This window comes from Leptinotarsa decemlineata, unplaced genomic scaffold, assembly GCF_025532065.1.
Source record: "Leptinotarsa decemlineata unplaced genomic scaffold, Ldec_3_MD MMD2_tig00078422_RagTag_RagTag, whole genome shotgun sequence".
In the NCBI taxonomy this organism is placed as follows: domain Eukaryota; kingdom Metazoa; phylum Arthropoda; class Insecta; order Coleoptera; family Chrysomelidae; genus Leptinotarsa; species Leptinotarsa decemlineata.
In genome coordinates, this window is record NW_027412747.1 from 4,282,476 (window position 1) to 4,303,596 (window position 21,121).

Consider the following 21,121-nt stretch of genomic DNA (forward strand, 5'->3'; position numbering starts at 1 on the left):
AAGTTAGAACATTCCCAGTCAACTCCTTCACCCGGTCCTCACTTGGTTAGGACTGAACTGTGTCCTCACTTTGATAGCTGACATGAGCAAATAGATTTCTTGAGATTATTTTGGAATTTGGATGAGGTAAAGCATAACTCCTTTTCTTTTACTTATAGGAATAACTGAGAGAGGAGAGAGTTTTATTGACATTGACATTTTTTTCGAGACAAAAAAATGACGGTAGTGTATGACAAGTATATGACATCACAGTATGACAACTTTATAGGACACAACTTATATTTTATGTTGTCCTATTTAACTTTTAACAGTTTTCAAGCTCATCCGTAATATACAACAAAGCCTTAGATATGCGAAAGACAAATGAGATCCACTATCAGCTGTGGGGGTTATATCGATACCATACACCTGTGGAAAAAAATACCCATGGGTATAAGGCTGAATGAACATTGGAGAAACTGTAGATTAGGTCAAATAGACAAATTGGTGGTAGCGGAACACGCGTTCAGTGAAGGAGATCATGTGATACTGTTTAAAGATTTGAAACTACTTGCCCCCGATCATGGATACCACAGTTGACTCGAACGGGAAGCCATAGAAATCCATAAACATACGAAAAAGCACATCAGAAAAGAGGAGGCGGTAACGCTTAACCGAATTTGGAATACCATACTGAAAGATGCTCAAGGAGCAACAGCGCAATGCTATGTTACATCATTACCAGATAATATAGTACTCCGGCCAATAACAACGCATCAATAAAAGAGACTGACTACCTGAGTCAATATAAATACAACCTACGAACTAGAAATCACCAGTCATCGGTGAATCATCAAATTAATAAATCTCTGAAGAAGCCAACCGCTCATGCTGGTGAAACGTAAGGATGCAGTTCCAAACTACGATGGCCTTACAACCCGAATGAAGATAGTAACACTGCAGTTATGTCGTAAACCCATTCATGTACTATTATCTGCTTCACAAGAATCATATACATTTTGGAGTGTGGTTTGAAAAGGAGGCTAAGTCTCAATGGTAGTGACGTCGCAGTCATTTTTTAAAATTCGATTTTTTCTAAAATGAAGCAATTGGGTGATTCTTCATGATGAATGAACCAATTTTTTTTAAACTAACGGACACTTTTGATTTCATCTTTTTTTTTGGAAAATATTATCATAAATAGTGTTATCGATTTTCATAAGTAGTGGGTCAGTGTATTTATTTAGTGTATTTATGAAATAATTGAAAAAGTGCTGTGCAATTTTATGAAATTGGATCAAAATGGTAACTTGGTTACCTTTTAGTGAATTTCATGAATAAAAGCAATTTTTCATTGGGTGTAGGTTGTTTGGAATAATAACCACTTTGTTTCGTTTTCATTTCTTCATTGACTTATTTCGTATATACAAATTGATGGCGCTTATGTAATTTATATTGTACTGTATTCAGTTCCCAAATGAACGTTTATCTACCACTTAATTGATTAGTAGACGTTCGGACAGTTTTCTGGGGATTACTGAGAACTTTACCATCTGTCAACATCAACATTTTCCATTATTACAAGTGACAATTGTTCACGAGCAGTTAATCGTTTATTACCCAATAATTAGTCCAAATACAAAAAAAAAATTAATGAAATATGATTTACTTTCCTCGTGGAATAATAACACATTGATAATAATAACCTCCACATTTCTCGCAGTTAACTTTGATACGTTTTGGCTCCCTAGCGTTATGCTGTCTCCTACGTTGCGCAGATTCTGTTTCGACTCGAAACTCATACACTTGTTCCGTCAGCCAGCTATTGAAGTAATTTAATAACTCTTCTTGGGCAACTTTGGTGAACATAATCCCTTCATAGCACATCTTGACTGCTTTCTCAAATAGCAACTTGTATCTCTTTGCCTCAGATCCGTCAAGATCTGCGAAACACGGTTGGTAGAATTTGGATTCTCCCGTCTCACACCACATTTCATACTGTTTCCCCAAGTTGGATGCTTTGACTAGGAAGAACTCCATTACCAAACTGAGTATGTTGTAGCAGTAGGGTTGATCAGGGAATACCTCCTCCAAGGTTGTTCTTATAGATTCTGAGAGTGACGTATAGAGTTTTGTCATTGCTATGATGATCATCTTCTGAATATTACCGTCGTATGCTCCCATCATCTTCACAGCGAACTGCGAAAACTGATCGGTAGTTGGAATCGCCAACTTGTTGATGGAGAACTGCCTTTGCATCATAAGCACGTCCGAGTGTGATATCACAGATTTCGAAGGCAATTTCGACAAGAAAATACCCACGTCTTTTTTACTCATGCTGGTGAAGTCGTTCGTATTTATTTTCTGTCCGTTCATCGTGAGATCACCGCCGCTGGCATAGAATTTCACCCCTTTTTGATTCATGGCTTTGTTAGATCTTGTCAACGCTGCGAATACTTCGTCTTTATTCGGGAAGTTACGAACCGCTGATATCACCTCGGCTTTTCCTTGGACTTTGTTGCCGTTATTTCTGCGGATGGTTTCTTTCATCATTTTGTTGAATATTTTCCTGTGAAGAAAATACAAAGATGTATAAGTAACTGGAAGAAGATTGAACACAGAACAAAAATTCAAATTAAGGAATAGATCAGTTCGAGAATATACTTATATCAAAAAATCCAAATTTTATCTTTGGTATATTTGTTATTTTCGATACTAGTTTTATGGTTGGTAATTTGATTAATGTATGGCTGTTTTCTCCATCATCTATGACGTTAAGAGATCTCACCTTTCAGTTTTCCCTCAATTTTAGGGGATGGTAATCACCTAATCAGCGATACTTCTCGAACTCCCAGTAGACTGTATTGGAGAAAACTTTGCAATGCATTCGAACGAGATTTTATGTCTCTTTTCATTGTGCTCGGCCGACAACCGAAAGAGTACTGATAGAACTTTCAACGTGGACCCTTTAGACCAGTGGTCGCCAACCCCTTCAATGTGTTGAGCTACTTTGTTAATTTTGGAATAAAGAGCGAGCTACCCACACGGAAGCCACGTAACGCAACGTAAATGAAATAATCCACAAATAATTTATCATTATATGTATTTATTTTACTATTTAACTGGTAATACATAATACTAATAATAAACTAATAACAAAATAACTAATATTACTAGTACTTACTTGTTCATAGCTACATTCCTACCTATCAAACGAAGGTGTTTGAAAAATAAACACAAACTTTTATCCAGCCACAACGGCATGTCACGTATGATTTGAAAATCGTTAATAATAACAACAAAAAAGTAACGCACTATCATGAACATAAACATTGAAAAATAAAAAAGCACGTTCAATGAGAAGGCTGACACTCAGACTCATCGATAATTTTTTTAATGTTTGCAGTATAATTTGATGCAGCCATTCGAATACAATTATCCAAATGTTCATCTGTAAGTCGATTGCGATATTTGTTCTTAATAAACTTCATATTGGAAAAAGAAGATTCACACAAATAGGTTGAACTGAATAATGCTTTCACTTTCAAGGCAACACGGCATAGAACTGAATATTTGTCTTTACTTACACTAGGCCAGATACATTCAGTACTTGAGACTAACGATTTTAAGGCTAAATCATTTTGAAACTCAATGACTTCCATTTCTATTGCAGCGATGTTTTCGCCAAAGTTCTGCATAATACAAGTTGCAAACTGTTGGATATCAATTTCCATAAAGGGTGAAACAACAAACTGCGCTACTGAAGCCATTTCATTGAAATCCTTAAAACGATTTTTGAAGTTATTCTTTAGGGTAGAAATTATTTCTACATGGTATTTGTTGTCATAGGGTTCTAATGGATTTTGAGATATTTTTTCTGAAAGAATAGGAAAATGCTTAGCATCGCTGTTAATTAGGTTTTGTTCCCAAAACTCCAGCTTTTTGATAAATGCTTTTATATCAGAAATCATTTCCGCTAGTTCTTTGTTTCTCCCCTGAAGGTTCAAATTAAGTTTGTTTAATTTCTCTGTAATGTCCACGAGAAAACCAAAATCTCTAAGTCAGATTGAATTTTCTAGTTCCGGAGTCGGTTCATCGCGTGGTTTGAAAAATTGAACTTTGCCAGATAGGACATTATTAAAACGTTTCAGCACCCGTCCTCTACTTAACCATCGGACTTCAGAGTGAAGGAGTAGGTCCCCGTATTGACAGTCAACTTCATCGGCCAAGGTTCTGAATAATCTTCTTTGTAACGCTTGACCTCTAATCTTGTTCACAATTTTTACCACCAGTTTCATAATGTTGTTTAGTTTCAGGAAATTTCCACATAATGCTTGCTGATGGATAATGCAGTGGTAACAAAGAAATTGCGGAAAAGTTTCATCTCTACGACATAACGCCACCAGACCCTTACCACAACCCACCATAGCTGGAGCGCCATCGGTTGTCAAGCCTACCATTTTCGATATTGGAGTTTTCTCGGAAGAAATAATATTTTTTAAATGAGAAAACAACTCATGTTCAGTAGTGTGTCCTTTCAGTGGAATGAACTTCAAAAGATCTTCTTTAATCGTAAAATCACTAAAAACCATCCTGACGAACACGGCCATCTGGGCAGTGTCAACGACATCTGTTGATTCATCCAGTTGGAGTGAAAAATAAACACAGTTATCTAAGTCAGTTCTTAACTGAAAAAAAATATCATTGCTCATTACTTCTACACGTCTCATCACTGTATTAGCAGAAAGTTGCATAGATTTTATAGCTGAAACTATCTCGTCTTTATTTCTAAAGTTGGCAAATAACGAATCAGCAGCTTCTAAAAACGCCTGTTTTATCATTTCCTCGTCTTCATAAGGTTTCTTTTTCTTTGTGCAATTATCTGGGACACACGGTACGATGCTTCAGTTTTGCAGCCTTATTTTTGTCAACTGTTCTTAAAAATATTGATTGTTGTCCAATTAACTGCTTTTTTAACTGTTTCAGTTTCTCCTTTCTGGCGGCAGAATGTAGTGGGAATGATTTTTCAAAATTAGAATGTATAGTTTTATGATGTCTCTCAATATTTCCTTTTTTAGCAACGGAGACCGAAGTATTACATAACAAACACACATTTTTATCTTCAACTTCTGTAAAACAGTATTGTTCTTCCCATTCCGAATGAAAGTGGTATATCTTTACCTTCTTACAACTGCTTGCCATAATATTATTTTTGTTGTTCTCTACTAACCCAACCGCTGGACGTTGGTTACGCGTTCAGTTTTAAACTAAGCGCAATGTCGCCGCGCCGTGCGTATTTATCCCGTTCAAAGCAATCCAGATCGTTCTCGAACACTAACGCGCTGATCCGGCTGGTCGGTTCTAGCCGATTATAGCTTGATGGCGTCAGCGGCAGATCGCTCACCGCAATGTTGCCGCTATTTATGTTTAATATTATGACAATTAGATTTTTTGTGGAATTTTCGGAAGCTTCTCTGATTTTTGCAGTTTGTATTTTTTAAATTAAAATCGTTGTGAGAGCTACCAGAATTGCCTCCGCGAGCTACCGGTAGCTCGCGATCGACAGGTTGGCGACCACTGCTTTAGACTTTCCGCAAATGTGCTCTGAATATTTCTATTAGGAAGAGAGAAACGAAAGTAATAATTTCCAAAAGTATGAAACTTTCGGAGCTGTCTGCAAAGCTATGCGGCTGGCAAGAACCAAACTGACAAGAAAAACAACGAGATACTGTTATATTTGAGAGATTTGTGAGTTCTTTCAAAAATCTAAACTATAATTCTCAAATATGTGAAGGGTCGTTTGATCCCACTTCAAGCCCAAAGTTTATAACTGTTATATATTCAGCAGGAAACGAAATAAGAGCAAACAATTCCAAAAGATCAAACAATTGGAGTCACTTCTGACAAAATTATTTTTTGGAATAGCCTCTATCTAAATATTGAACTCGATATAACAACTTGTCTAACAATGGGTTCCAGTTGAGCACAAGACTTGTAACAATCAAACTTTCAGAGTATTGACAATCTGATGAGGGGGAGTTGTAAGAGAAAATTCATGTTTTTTCTGGCCCATTTTCTCAGTTTAAATCCAGCCCTCTTCTGGAAGGCAATGGACTCTTCTGCAACCGCTTATAATATTATCTACATTTCTTTACCAAACACAATATTCTGTCGGTACATACATTTAATATTCACGATGTATATAATTGGTTGGTGAATAATTTTAATTTTGTCTTTCTGGAGTTTTTTCCTAACCAAAAGATTATCATTCAATAATGTATCTAAAGACAATTTACTTGATACATGGATTTTACTTTCCCTTCCCCACACACTGGTGGGGAAGGTACAAATATTATCAAATGACAAAGGAAGACTCACTGCCACCATATGATTATTCATTAGGTAATTTCCAAGGAACGCTAAATAGACGAAATTCAACTTAGGGTTCCATAGTAAACGTTTTTCTAAGGAATAGAAACGTGAGGGCAAGTGATTGATTATCACCCTAATACGGATTGGAAGTTTCAAATGGGAGAGAAACAATATCGGCCAGAAATAGTTCGAGTATGAAAATAGATTCAATTTGTTTTATTTCAGGAGTCATTGATAAGTTATGAAGGATATCCTCTAATTCCCAAAACCTTCTCATTTTCATTCAAATGTAAGATCCACGAGCAGCTAATATAGTATGAGCAGAAACTGTTCATACTATGACAACTACTTTCCAACCAAAAATGTCCATTCGTTTCTTCGCTTTTTCTGAGATTTTTCCGATCCAAAAATGAAGGAAAAATATCTTGATCCAAAATCATATCTACAGAACATGCTGGCGTATCAGAACAAATTATTGTTAAAATGATAGTTTCAATTTCAATAGTAGGAGTGGTTTGATTATAGGGTTTTATAGTCCAAAACATCATTCAAGAAGCAGAATAGTTTGTATAATAGTGTCCAGTATTGGTTGATAAAGTATTTGAAGAGAAGAAGACTAGCTAAGTAGAGGAGTATTCTCACTGTATGCGATAAAATATGAATATCGAATACGTATGGTGTACAGTTATCCACTATACAGTGCTTGTACAGTGAATAACAAGGCTGTATTTGAGTTGAGAACATTGGTTAAAGCTTGATATGTTAACTGGAATGAAGTAGAGCTTTCAATCACAGGGACCAGAGAGATATCTGATACAATATTCGAATTTTCATTTATTTGTTCTTCAAAACTCGAGAGTATGATGCTTCTCATGTTAACCCACAAAAGAGATACAAAGAACAGGATTTCACTATGTGTTTTGATCACAAACAATTCGTTCACCATTTATTATTTTTACTCAATTGATAACGCACTTCAGGAGATGTATACAAAAGTCTCGAGCATTTATGAATGGAATGCTCCATTTCACATAGGCATTATTTGCTGCCCTCAACCGTATTCATTAAAAAAGGTGAGGATGCTTAAAATGTGTTTCATTAATAATTTTATGTGTGATATTTCATTTGAGAACTTGAGTGACCATCCTCTTTATTGATTGCATCAAAGACACAGAATCATAAGCAATACATTATTTCCCTAGGAATTCATAGAAAGTCGACACCGAGGGATACCGCTTGTGCCATATGTTTCACCGCGAATTTTTCCAGCTTTTCATAACTTTTTACTGAGCATATGAAATAACACAAAATGTCATTTGTCGACTGGGAGTTCCAGATTCTGAAAGAAACTTCAGAAAATAACCAGAGATGTGAATTATTTTAAATACATGTATTTCAAATGCCAACACAAAATACAACGCATAGATCGTGATCCTAAATGTTATCACCAAGAACAATAACGTCAACATTGTGCGTCAAACAAATCTGACGGTAATGGCTTCAATCAAACTATATATTTTTGTGAGAGCTGTGTTTGTGAGTTGATTATTTTGTTTTCTTTGTGATTTTGCTGTTCTCTTCACTTACTGGATGTGAATGAATAAAATTTAAGTAAAACATTACTTTTAAAAGTTTTTTCAACTATATAACCGTCATAATATTTCTAGTAATATAACTCAAAATAAAAATCAACCGTTATCGACAAGCGCTGGTTGGACATAATATCGCATTGTTCATCTCTATTGTATGTTATTCTTCAATTCATGAATTTTACGTTTTTTATTGACAATGAAACATTCAATAACCGTAAATCTGCACGATATTTGTTAGATACAAGAACATTCCATTCATATTAAAAGACATTATTACAGAGGAAGCGGTACAAATATATCTGCAACTTGTGAAAAGTGTTTGAAAACACTGAAAAAAAGTTTGAATGCTTCAACCTACAACCAACTTTTTGAACCATTTAATAGTGAGTAAAACTAAGATTTCATTCATATTTCATCACGTAAAACATAATTCATTTCGATTTCATAACTAATAAGCTAATGAAATAGGATTCTATTCAATATTAAATAATATAACCGCAGATATTCTATGCTTCAAACAATAAACTATTGATTATACTTTTGCAGAGAAAAGGATATGCTGATCTATCAGCAGAGTATGAGAAAGTCAAAATTCAACATAACAAGAAGAGAAAATGTGTTGGTGATGCTGATGAGTGGTTCATTCATCTAAAATATTGAAACAATCAACTCTTTTAGCCATCTTACCAAGTCACACATATCAATTGTAAAAAATGGATCGTTCAAAGCTCTTATTCAGGGTGCACAGCAATTGACTGTTCCACCAAAAATTTTGTGCCGGCAAACATGTAATACAAAATTGCAGAACAAGACACCAAATATGTACAAAATACAAATGAACAATTGAAAAAGGTTAATTTGTATGCACCACGGATGATATATGGTCATTATCTAAGGGAAGAATTGGATTGATTGTGATATATTTGATCGAATTAATTGCAATTTTGGCTTGCTGGAGGTTTAAGGAAACACATAGTTATAATGAAGTAGCTCAGCTGATTGCAGATATCTTTCTGAATTTGATTTAATACTGCGAAAAATAATAAAGACTATTACAGACAATGGATCAAATATGGTCAAAGCTTTCAATGTATATGGACGAGATTCATATTTAGAACTAAGTGAAAGAGATTCAGCTCTTATCCAAAATATTGAAGTTATGTATGATAATATTGAAGATGGTGATGATGATATTGTGGTAACCCTAAGGCAATTTCCGGGGTCATTTGTGTGTGCCACACATACATTACATTCAATAACTGCAAAATATATGGATGAGGTTGGAGCCCAAAGTAATTCATACAAAAAATTTTATGACGTAGCTATGGCAAAATGTCAAGCGGTTTGGAATCAATGTTCAAGATCTCCTGAAGCTTGTGAAAACCATTTAAATCCCTCACTTCTCCATTTCCAACATATTCATATTATAATTGCATTCAAGATCTACTGACAGTAATGAATACCCTTAGTGAAACTTCAAAGAAACTTACACCAGAATTACTGAAAATGCGAAGAATTCTAAGCAGTTTGCAAATGGATAACATATTGTGATCTATTGATTGAAGTTTTAAAAGAAAGTCTTGAAAGGAATTTTCAGAAATTTTAGAAACTAGAGGAGTCGAAAGCAAAAGATTCCATAATGTCATTCGCATCTTATAATTTTTTTCTAAATGAAATGGGTGCCAAAAGCCAAAAGAGGATACATTGAAAGACTATTTGTTCCAGAAGTGAGAAAGATGAAACGAGAAGACAAAAAGAGTTCCTAAGTCCAACATACTGACTCTGATGAAAAGAAAGAAAGGGCTGAATCTTATTATATGTTTACTGAGGACTCTGATTATGCAGCAGCCAGTGACACTGTCAATACTACAATAATGGAGATAATACTCTAGAATCTTTGAACAGATATCTAAATATGAAAAAACTCTTTCTTAAATACTTTCTCACCAAGTTCTGCACCTGTTGAACGGTGCAGAACTTGGTAAGTGATGGAATGATTAGGAAGCTCCACAGATAAAATATGATCAACTCTTTGAACAAATACTAGTATTGAAATCAGTTGAATGGGTAACAAGTTACTTCATTTGGAAAATCTATTTAGAAATTACGTAGTTTGCATTTTGTATGTATATACTTTCATTCAAAATATTTTACTTTGCATTTTGTATTTAATAAGTTTCACTAAACTATTTTTTCATATCTCTAAAAATTACATATTTTTCACATATCGTCAGTAGGCATATTTGAACACTGGCTATTAATCAAATCATCTGGCCTGGATGGACTGTACCTTTAGATGATTTGATTTATAGCCAGTCTTCAAGTATTATCACTGAATTGAGTGAATTTCAGATATGCGGTTGGTTGATACCTTGTTTATCAGGTGATGACAAACATGTTGCTTGATTTGCTTCAGCTTAGTTCGAGGAATGATACACTGAAAGGAAGTCGAATTTCAATTATGGAATATCATTGACTCTATGTTGATGATGGCCAATACCTTCACTGAGGAGAGACCAAATTGCCCGAAACCGGTCTGAAAGTGTGCCCGTTCAATAATTGAAAATCGATTCCGACAGTTGTATCGACAACAGCATATGCAGGAAATACTTCAGTGCACTGATACCTGTCAGATACAATCCAAATTCCTTCGTGGAAGGAGTAGTTGTTTTCTGATAGGTGTCAGTCTATTAACCTACAGTGTAGGGAGTTGAGACTGGCCTGAACGAATTGTTGCTTTAGATGATTTGAATTACATATTTGTTTCCAGTATGAGTGATCTTTTATTTTGATAACGTTCTATAGGATTTGCATAAAATATGTCTTAATTATTATTCATAATTATTATTCATTATTATTATTCATTATTATTATTATTCGTTATTCATTATCATACAGATTATTGGCAGTTAATGAAACATTCTTCGAAATTCTTTCACCATTAACGCTGGTGTTCCCCAGGGTCCATATTGCCTCCAACCCTCTTTTTACTGTATATGAACGACTTATTGGAAAAAACCAAGAGCCCAGTATATTACTTTGGTGACGACAGTACACTTGTCTCGTCATTCCATTTGTATTCCAGGACATTGGCTACGGAGGCACATCTTCACAGGCAGCAGGAGGATACATATCTTAATGAGTATCTAGAAGTGATTTCGAATTGGGGTGGAAGTAATCAGGTTCGATTTCAATGCCACAAAAACCCAGGCATTGGTTTTCTTCAAGAAGATAAATGTCTCGAAACCGGATATAATAATGTCAGGTCAGACAATTCCGCTTTCTGCTTCGATAAGTTTGTTGGAGGTTAAAATGGACACACATATGTCTTGGCACAATCATGTCGTTGGAATTGTGAAGGCTGCTTCTCAAAAGCTTGGAACACTGCTCCAAACCAGATAGAAGTTTTTAGTATCACATAACAGGGGCAATTTTGTTTCCTAATTTGCCGGCAACTCAAGTTAACACGTATTTCATTATAAATGGTTCATTTGACTACCTAATTTATGATCTTATAAATTACAACTACATTCATTGTTTAGATATCACATGAGTAGTATCTTTCATCTTTTAAGCAGCAAAAATGTTTATAATGTCACTGTGATTTACATCAAATTCTTCATATATGTCATATGTGATTTCTGATATTTAGTTTTCAAAGCAGTGTCATGAGTACTGTCACTTTGATTTTATAGGCAACATTATATAATCCAAGCAGCCTATCCATTGTAATTTTTCTAAGGACAGGTTATTTTTCAACTTCGAGTGACATTTTCAAAGTTACTGAGTAACGTCCTAACTTTAAACTCAATAAAAAAAATATTATTTTCCCCTAATGGGATACCCGACGAGAACACTGAGTTGTCTTGAGACTCAAATTTGGGAAAATATACCTAAATCAATGAACCTGGAGATATTCATTAAGCATTGAGCAAACTATATAAAACTTTTTGGGAAAGAAAGTTTTTGGCTTTCTACTACTCCCTCTTGATACAAAAAAAAAGTTATCCAATTTGGTACTGAAGAGCCTTAGGGCAAGTGTCTTGAGGCAAAACACCGGTGTATACCAGTGAGGATGACAGTGTTCTATGTAAGTGCAATTTGTTACCATTCATTTAAAGTAGAACTCATGTGAATGATATCTGATTTTCATTCCACAACGAATGTTTGAAATACAAACTGAGTAGAGAAAAGTATCTTCTGTAGAATTCAGTGTTCATATTGAAGTATTTGTTTCGAAAGATTTTTTTCTTTCGTATAATTCAATGTTAGTATGAAAGTAGCTGTTTCAGGAGGACTTTCTTTCAGTTTGTGTCTGAAAATTACTTCTTTGCATGATCTACACATCCATGTATTTAAAATTGATTATTTCCTTCCTTTCTTTGGAAGATTCCCTCATCCTTTTTTTTGTATCAAGAGGGAGTAGTAGAAAGCCAAAAACTTTCTTTCCCAAAAATCAATCACTCCTTAAAATATAACCCCTTCAATTCATATATAAAACTGTTTCTAATGGAAAAAAATTCAACTGTAAGCAAGGGAGGTAATTCAAAATATTGATTATTCATCAAAAAAAGCATATTCAAATGAAAAAATCGAACAAACCACTCACGAGATATGAGAATGAAATCAAAATCACGCACAAACTCCAAAACCAATTTCCTGTTTTTATTTTTACTCAAAACAAACGAGTGAATATAAGAGACAGATTTTCAAATTCTATTCATGAAAATCAATTTCACCAATCATCTATCAATAACAGGCCAAATGATCCGAAAATCGTCAGTCATGTAATAGATCTTACCATTCAGTTTTTCCTTTCAGTTGTAGCCTAACCAGTGATAGTTTTTGGACTTTCAGTAGACTGATTAATCGAGAGCGATATCAAATCGGATTTTGCGATGCATTCGATCGTTTTCTGTTTTTTTACAGTGCACGACCGACAATTGAGAGAGGCGGTAAACCCATTTTTGATCACGAACTTTATGTACAGGATGTCACACAATATGTGTAATGATAGTAATGAACCGAATAAATAAATTCAAATTTTTCAAGACTGATCATTTTTAATGACAAATTTTTGTGGTATATGTTCTATTTGAAACCATTATACTGAAAAGTGAATCAAATCCGATGAGACTGAAAATATTTTTCTATTTGAACCCTTGTGTAATTCAAACTGGAGAGTAGAGAGATTTGATTGCGAAAAATGTCCATTAGAACATTATGGATTACATATAAAAAGTTCAGAGATTTCCACAGAAACTGTTTCACATGAGGCTTGGTGCGGGAGTCCTTCAGATCCTAAGCTTCTGATTTATTTACCGTATTCAATACGATACAACTGAGTGCAAAAATGAGCATCATAGCCTGTTTTTGTGGTCTCCGTCAGATGGCCTTGAGTTGGAGGCATCATAAAACGTCTCCACAAAGACAACAATAGCTACCTGCTTGACATCCACGGCCATGTATATAATATAGAGATTTTGAGAACGCATTTCATATGAATGAAATAAAAAAGTCATGGACATAACAATCTAAAATGTAAGATTGTACTCATGACATTAGTCAATAGTCAATATCAATAACTCATCTTAATTTTGTCTTGTAATCTACAAATCTAACAGCACTTTACGAATCTTACCTATGTCTATTACTCCTCAGCGAAGCCTGATAGTCTTGCAATGTTTTAGCTTGAGTTTCTTCTACAATAGTTGAGCAGGTCTTGAAGTTATAAAGAGCGTTTCCGAAGAAAAGTATCGATGAGCTCAGCTGTACGATGGTCAGTAGGGATGGTTTTCGGTTCTCGTTATACCATTGGTCAAATACGTCATAACCCGAATTAACAATGCTGGCTCCGCTAGCTCCAATATTGGCCACGCCGAAAAAATTCACAACTGCTCCTGCTCCCTGCAAGAGAAAGAAATTTTTGAACTGAGAAACTTTGAATGATGGTCATTCCTCAGTTTAATATCAAGATATACAAGATTTACCACCAATGAAGAAGGGGTAAGTTCATATTTACGTTTAAGTACCCCTTTTTCTTTCAATCAACCCATGCCTACTCATGCCTAGTAGACTCATATACTGAAAACTAGCTTTTGCCCGCGGCTTCACTCGCGTTAAGAAGTATTATTATCAATAAGGTATAGTTTTTGCGGCTTTACTTTTGTTTAACGTGTGTAAAAAATCAGGGCCTATAAAACTTCTTTGTACAGAATATTCTTAACCAATATGTCATTAGGCGCTAAAACTATCAAGCTATTGAGTGAACTCAGTCATGAGCAAGCAACATAAAACTGTCCATGAGAGAAGCAATGTTCTCTCAAGTCAATACCCGCAAATTTGAGTTTGCCCCTGAGACTTGTTTATTGTAATGGCAAAGCAGACTTTTAGGGGAAACTGTATTCCTTCAAATTCGAATGGGATATCATCAGGTATTAATGGGATTCGTGGTATAAATATAGTTTCCCCTTTCGCACACCCAATTAATATAGTGGCTTACACTATATTGCGATGTAATGCTTTCACTTGCAGTCTCGTACCGTCACAAAGTTTTGGTGGTTTTAAATTTCGCAACAACATAATTGGAGTGCCCACACGCCGAATAAGATTATGACAAGGCTAACCTGGCGGTTTCAATGAATTTAAAAATTCTACAGGGTAATTAGTAGCGTCATCTGTATTAACCACAGTATCAATCGAAGTATAGACCTTTTCTTCGCCCTCAAACGGCATGAGCAGAATATCGTTGATGGCTGCTGCTTGATCGTTCTTTGGGGTAAGTATGGCACGCTCACATAACCATTCAATAGGCTTGTCATGTATATGAATAATGTCTGGATATTCTTTAGACAGCAATTCTTGAACCGTAGTAACAACTGTGCACAATTCTTCTAGGATGGTTGTCATTCCATCAAACGATGGAAAATCACCATTACCGATTTTAAGAAGGAGATCTGAAAATGTACCAGCAGACTCATCCTCGCCTAAATGTGCTCTCATATTTTTAGAGAGCTTAAGAATATCAACCTGGGGCCACAAATTAGATTTCTTAATGCACGACCTTACTTCGTCAGCTCTGGTTTTTTTTGGCACCACTGGTAGAGTCTGCCGAAAGTCTCCGTCACTCATTAATTTTGTATTACCCCTTATATCCCTTAGTTATCTGTTTAAGGCTTCAATACCACCTTTATGACGCATCGTTATTTCGTCCCATATGATTATTTTCATACTCTTTAAAACTTCAGCAAAATTACTTGTTTGGAGATGTTACAAATGGGAGTATCGGCAGTGATTGAATTGAGTGGTAACTTAAAAGTAGCATGAGCAGTTCGCCCACTTTCGAGTAATGTAGCAGCTATGCCGAATGACGCCATAGCCAGGGCAATACCGCGAGTACCTCTTACCTTCGCCAAAAGTAAATTAATGAGAAAGGTTTTACCAATTCCACCTGGGGCGTTTGAGAAGAATATTCGACCGTCATTTGCATTTACACCTATGATAATTTTATTGTAAACTTCCTGTTGCTCGTCATTCAAGTATGCTTCATTTTTTCCTACTGCGTCTTCTTAGGCCACTGTATCGTAACTGGTCTCCATCACGTACTCTCTATTTTCAAAATGTATTGATGTTATTGGCTGAGGTAATCCATACTCTTTAAGAGGACGGCCGCCTAATGATAATACGGCATTCTCTAATATCGACAGGCATTTGTTAAATATCAGGTCCGATGAGTGCTCTACATCCAGGTCACCTTGCCTTTCCAGTTGTTTTTTGAAGACTTCAGAAATGCATTCTTCATATTTTTCCCAAAGACATTGGGGGTCGGAAACCTGGCAGAACAATAAAATGATAGCAATAAGCTCTCGAATCATATGCGGTGTTTGACAAAGTGCTGCCTCTCAAGAGCTGAATCCAAATGCCGATCATCTTCGAGTAGACCTAGAGCATTGCACACGGATTAGAAAGTGGGATGTAAGTGACCATCTACAGTTTTCAACACTTCAAATGAAATTGGGCCTCTGATCTCATGTAGAAGCTTTCGAAGGTGGTAGCATTCTGTATTGTTTGGATGAACAGTATGAACCCTACCTAGAACGTGTTCTTTTTTAACCCCTGACCATCCTTCAACATTCACTCCTCTCTGTCGTCTCTGAAATGATCGCTTGTTCTATACGTAATACGCAGGGACTTCCGAGTATAGCAATGTTTTTGCAAAGTCATCCACGTTACACAGATCGAAAAAAGAGAGGAGTATAGTTGTAGGAGGACTACTCAATTTGTCGCACAAGTTCTGCATGATCAGGGTTAGGTATTTCAGCACAAATAATATTGTCAATTTGATCCGGAGTGATGCGATGTTGAAGCCATAAAAGTATATGAATATGCGGAAGACCTCGCTTTTGCCATTTCCTTGAATACATATAGCATCTCACTTCACCGAATTTTTTCCCTTTTATCAACAAATCCATGACCTTTTTTACCATTAATCGAAAGACAAGCGGAATATCGTATCGATCATGAGATTTTTTTCCTGAAAGTAAGTGCTCATTTATGTCACTTCAGCGTGGGTTACATGTAAAAGCAATAAAAAGGTCGGGACAACCGTAATGTCTAACATAGATCATGGCGTCTTGTATTTTTTCGTGCATGTATCTTGGTCCACTAGTAAAAGATGATGGAAGTACTACCATTTGTCCCAGCTGATTTGCTTCAGTATCTTGCCGTCCAATTGCACCTTCGAAATGAATATAATTATCTGCGTGCAATTTGGCTCGATTGTTTTTTTATGTAGTTCAGTCTTTCAGTTTCTATTTTTGCGTATTCATTTATCAAATATTGACTAAAAAGAGCGCCATATTTAACCAAACAGTTATCTTCTCCTTTTCTGATCATTATTCTATATGATGAAAAACTTACAGCAGAGACTGTTTTTTCAAGGGCAACTTAGTTGTGGGAAAGCATTATGGTATGTTGATTGAATAGCCATCATTCCCACAGCAAAACATCAACGGGTACTGCAGCGCGTCATAAGCTCGATGTATCTCACTCATACGCTGAAGTGAGTTACTTCGGCTTTCGAGGATGATGTCTCTTAGGTCAAAATAGTGATCTACCAATACAACAGCCACTTCATTTGCCATTGGTGCATTGAATCTGCCTCTGTGTTCTCTTTTTGACTTTTCATCTGCATGTATTACGACCTTGAATGACTCTGAAGGCGATATTTTATTAATGGCTGTTTTTAGATATTTTATATATGGGTTCACCTCATGTAACATAAGCTGCAATTGTTTGATTAAATTTGGTCTCAAATCAGGAAATTTAGAACATCGAATATTAGCTTCTCTATTATCTTCACCGAAGAAATAAATTTGCAGAAACTGTGCATCCTGCCCAGGTTCCGGTAATATACTTCCAATTAAATGATAGACTTGTTCTTGAACTCTAAAAGTTGGTGAAAAACTGCCTTCTCTTATTTGTTTTCCACCAAAAGAAGTCATTTGAAAACAGGCATTATATTTTTGAAGTGTACATGATTTGGGTGTAAATCATTAACCAGACTGCAAAGTGGTTCAAACAGTTGTTCAAACGGCTCAATTTGTACTTTACCGGCGCTACAACACGTCAGGTGTCTCATCTTTCCATTTCAAGGCGTTACACCACTAACACTTGTACGTCATAGAACCTAAGACTACACTGCTGTCAGTTCCATAAACAATATCTGGGTCATACGCCAAACTCGAAAGTAACTTGCTTCTCCATACCCGCTGAATTGTATTTTCTCTATACCGTGACTGAATCACTCCTCGCACATTGGTATTCCTGGCCTGATATGGTGCAGCAGATTGCCTGTTTTTCAGGTTTTGCAGCCTGGTAGGTAGCGACAGATTGCCTGTGTTTTTCAGGGTGTGCAGCTTGGTAGGTGGCGACAGCTTGCCTGTGTTTTTCAGGGTGTGTAGCCTGATAGGTGGCAACAGCTTGTCTCTGTATATCAGGGTTTTTTATATTCAGACACAGCGTTACGGTGGGATTCAGGTTAGAGTCTGCCCATATCTTTTTATGCCTTTTTTCATTTGATTTTTTCGTGTGTAATTAGTAAACCTTGCCCTACGTTTGTTTTTCTATTAATGTCACAGACTCAGATTGGGACAATAAACTTCTTATTAAATTTTCATCATAATTTATTGAAGATACAATAGGTGAATGTTCACGCTCTAAAACAGGTACCTCCTGACAACCCTTATCAACTTTAAGTTGCGAAGGTGTATCAATTCCAAAATCATGTTCTTCTACAGCTACCTCCATTCGTCGCCGAGTAATTTTCTGTACTGCTATGGGAAGATAGGCATCAAAATGCCCACTGGACAAACCTTTGCTGAATCGTAATCGCCTTACCGGATAGTCGTTTGATCCAGATTCCGTATATATGAGAACGTTTCTATAAACTTCAAACTCAAATGGGAATATTAATGCTGCTGCTATTAACTCACAAAATCCGCCATAAGTAGCATTTTTCATCATATCACCAAAATATTCGTCAGGTGTTACGTAGTTATCACCATTCCTGTCGTGGTTCATAATTGAAAACTTGCTCCAGTCATTAACCACATATCTGACTATTTCTGAACGCACCTTCGTCGCTCTATCTTGTGTTCCGTACATTGAATAAGAGAGAGCACCAAACAAACATGCACCGTCACCAACAATAGGGACGACAGTACATTCTTCAACTTCTCCATTAACATTCAGATTTTCTTTAGCCATTTTATAAAAGTCTAACCGACAAAACCTATACTTAAACCAAACGATAACAAAACAAATGCCAAATACAAAGCAAAGTCTATAACCAAAACTACTGAACCGAAACAAAGCAAATGCAATCCAAAATATGCCAAGAAAAGAACAACCAAAATCGTCAAATATAATCCGTTAGAAATATTAAGATATAATATGTACCATTAGATACGAATACCATAGATACGAATTAGATTACCATTAGATATGAATATCAAATTGTAGTTCTCTTGTTTGCATCACCCCGTATATATATAGTTGCTCGCGCCGATCGTCAAGGGGACTAGCCAAAATATTGCTCTCCGCGATGGACGGACAAAAAAAGGACAGTGATAGTACGAATGAGAAAACGGTGTGCTACAGTGTATCGAGAGATTAAGGTGCCGATTTACGTGTACTCACTCATACCCACAAAGCAATCAACCCCTTACAGTCCACTATTAGCTACTGATTGGGCGGATGCATCCCCTTTACCCGGAAGCTGCAGAGTAAGAGCAGGTAAGGTGAAAACCTTTGACGATTCAATCCGACATTTGAGGATACATATCAAACTCAATCAATTCCGCAACATTTTGGCCACTCATCATCGGGTATATGTAACTCAGTGAAAACACAACGATAGCGCGTTTTAAAATACTATTAACGCCATCTATTGTCACCATTTAGAACTAAAAATCATTTTGTTCGTCTCAATTTATTCGTTCCATTAGGTACTGATAGGTTCAAACTAATACATTTACATCCTGCATCATTCCTTATTTTATTCCCTTAGGTTTGGAATTTAGCAAAATCCTTTCTTAGGGGATGCCTATGTCATAGTAGCTTTATGCATGCAAGTCTCAGCCTGATCGGTTTAAAATTGACAAAGTTTTATACAAACTTTCATCCCCTATTTTGTCCCCTTGGGGGTAGAATTGATCAAAATCCTTTCTTAGCGGATGCCTATGTCATAACATTTACCTGCATGCCAAATTTCAGCCCGATCCGTCCAGTGGTATGGGCTGTGCGTTGATAGATCACTATGTCAGTCAGTCAGTCATTTTTAAGTTATATACATTTAGAGAAGAAGATAGAGGCTGTGTTCAGCGTTATGTTAAAATCATGAATTTTTATTTGAAAAGTATCCACTCAAAATTTCAACTGTTTTAATTCAACAATATATTTCTTGACATAAGCGTCATTGAAAGTTTCAAAACAGTACGGAGGGGGGTTTTTTGTTTATTATTGTTAAACTATCCACATGAATTATTGGTGTCACTAGGAGATGAACTGGCTTCATCTCAGAGACCAAACTAGATTCGATCAATATAGTTCATTTCCTGATGACGCCAACTTTGTTGGAGAAATGTAAGTCGACGTGAGTTTTGCAGTTCCAGTGTGTGAAGGCAGTGCTTGTTTCGGACAATGTAAAACATTTCATAGGAATTCTTTTTCATAAATAACTTTTGAAAATAAGTTACTTGAAATGCTAAATGCCATCAGTTTTTACTATGCAGGCACCTCTGAATATGATTAATATATTTTATCGGTTATATTTTTTTTGTTTCTGATTACAATGAAATAATTATCTTCGGAAAATTGGAAAATGTGAACGCCAAATTCAGCCAATGTTGTATGATTTTGCAAACTTATGGTTCCTATGAACAGAGAACAATTTTTTCAAAATGTTCAAATCACAGTTGCCTTGTTCGAAAGTGGATTGATTATTATCGATGAAATTCTTCGTACCTTACTGTAATTTCAGAAAACTACTTATTTTGGACATGAAATATTAATTCATTAGGATCATGGGGCTTCTAGATCACCTAGTCTAGAAGCTTCGACTGGATTAGAAATTCCATACTATTTATGGCTGGCCTGGAAACCCCATACGATTTCACGGTCCACAGACTGTAAATGATGAAAAAAGTTTTCACCGTTCGGAATTCAACTGCAGTTGATCTTTATGAGAGGCTGGTACGTTAGTTTTCCGCCAAAGTGAGATCCCACAAGATATAGAGAAAAAGTTGGAACTATGATATCGATAGTGTGTGTATTATGGTGACAGCGACATATGGGCGGAGGTGTTTTTGTACCGGAGGGTGTTTATGTGGGGTGTAATGGTGATTTGAGTTTAGGCGATTTTTGGGTGAACTTCAGAGTGGAATGTAATTGGCAGGTGCCATTATCAAATGAGCAATAGTTGAAGTGCTTTTGATTAATGTGAGGTGTGGGATGGATTTGAACAGATGGGCTTCAGAGTGAGACGTCCTTGGCTGCCGCTATTATTGGATGACAGAAAGCCATGCAGTGTTATTGGTTGTAGTGTAAAATATGTAGGTTTCCTTCTATGTTCTTGGTCGTGTATGGTTGAATGAAGTGAATAATTGGTCGTGAATGGA

At 36.0% G+C, this 21,121-nt stretch overlaps 1 protein-coding gene across 1 annotated transcript in view; it reads right to left on the reverse strand.

The window, feature by feature from the left end:
* Positions 1-1,579: 1,579 nt before the first annotated feature.
* The window catches only part of LOC111504793 (uncharacterized), a 78,520-nt gene continuing 58,978 nt past the window's right edge, over positions 1,580-21,121 (reverse strand). The window contains exons 8-9 of the mRNA XM_074186374.1: positions 13,585-13,850; positions 1,580-2,548 (exon numbers count right to left, since the gene is read on the reverse strand). Coding sequence (XP_074042475.1) covers positions 1,645-2,548; positions 13,585-13,850 — 1,170 coding nt within the window. The 3' untranslated portion in view covers positions 1,580-1,644. The remainder of the gene's footprint in view (positions 2,549-13,584; positions 13,851-21,121) is intronic.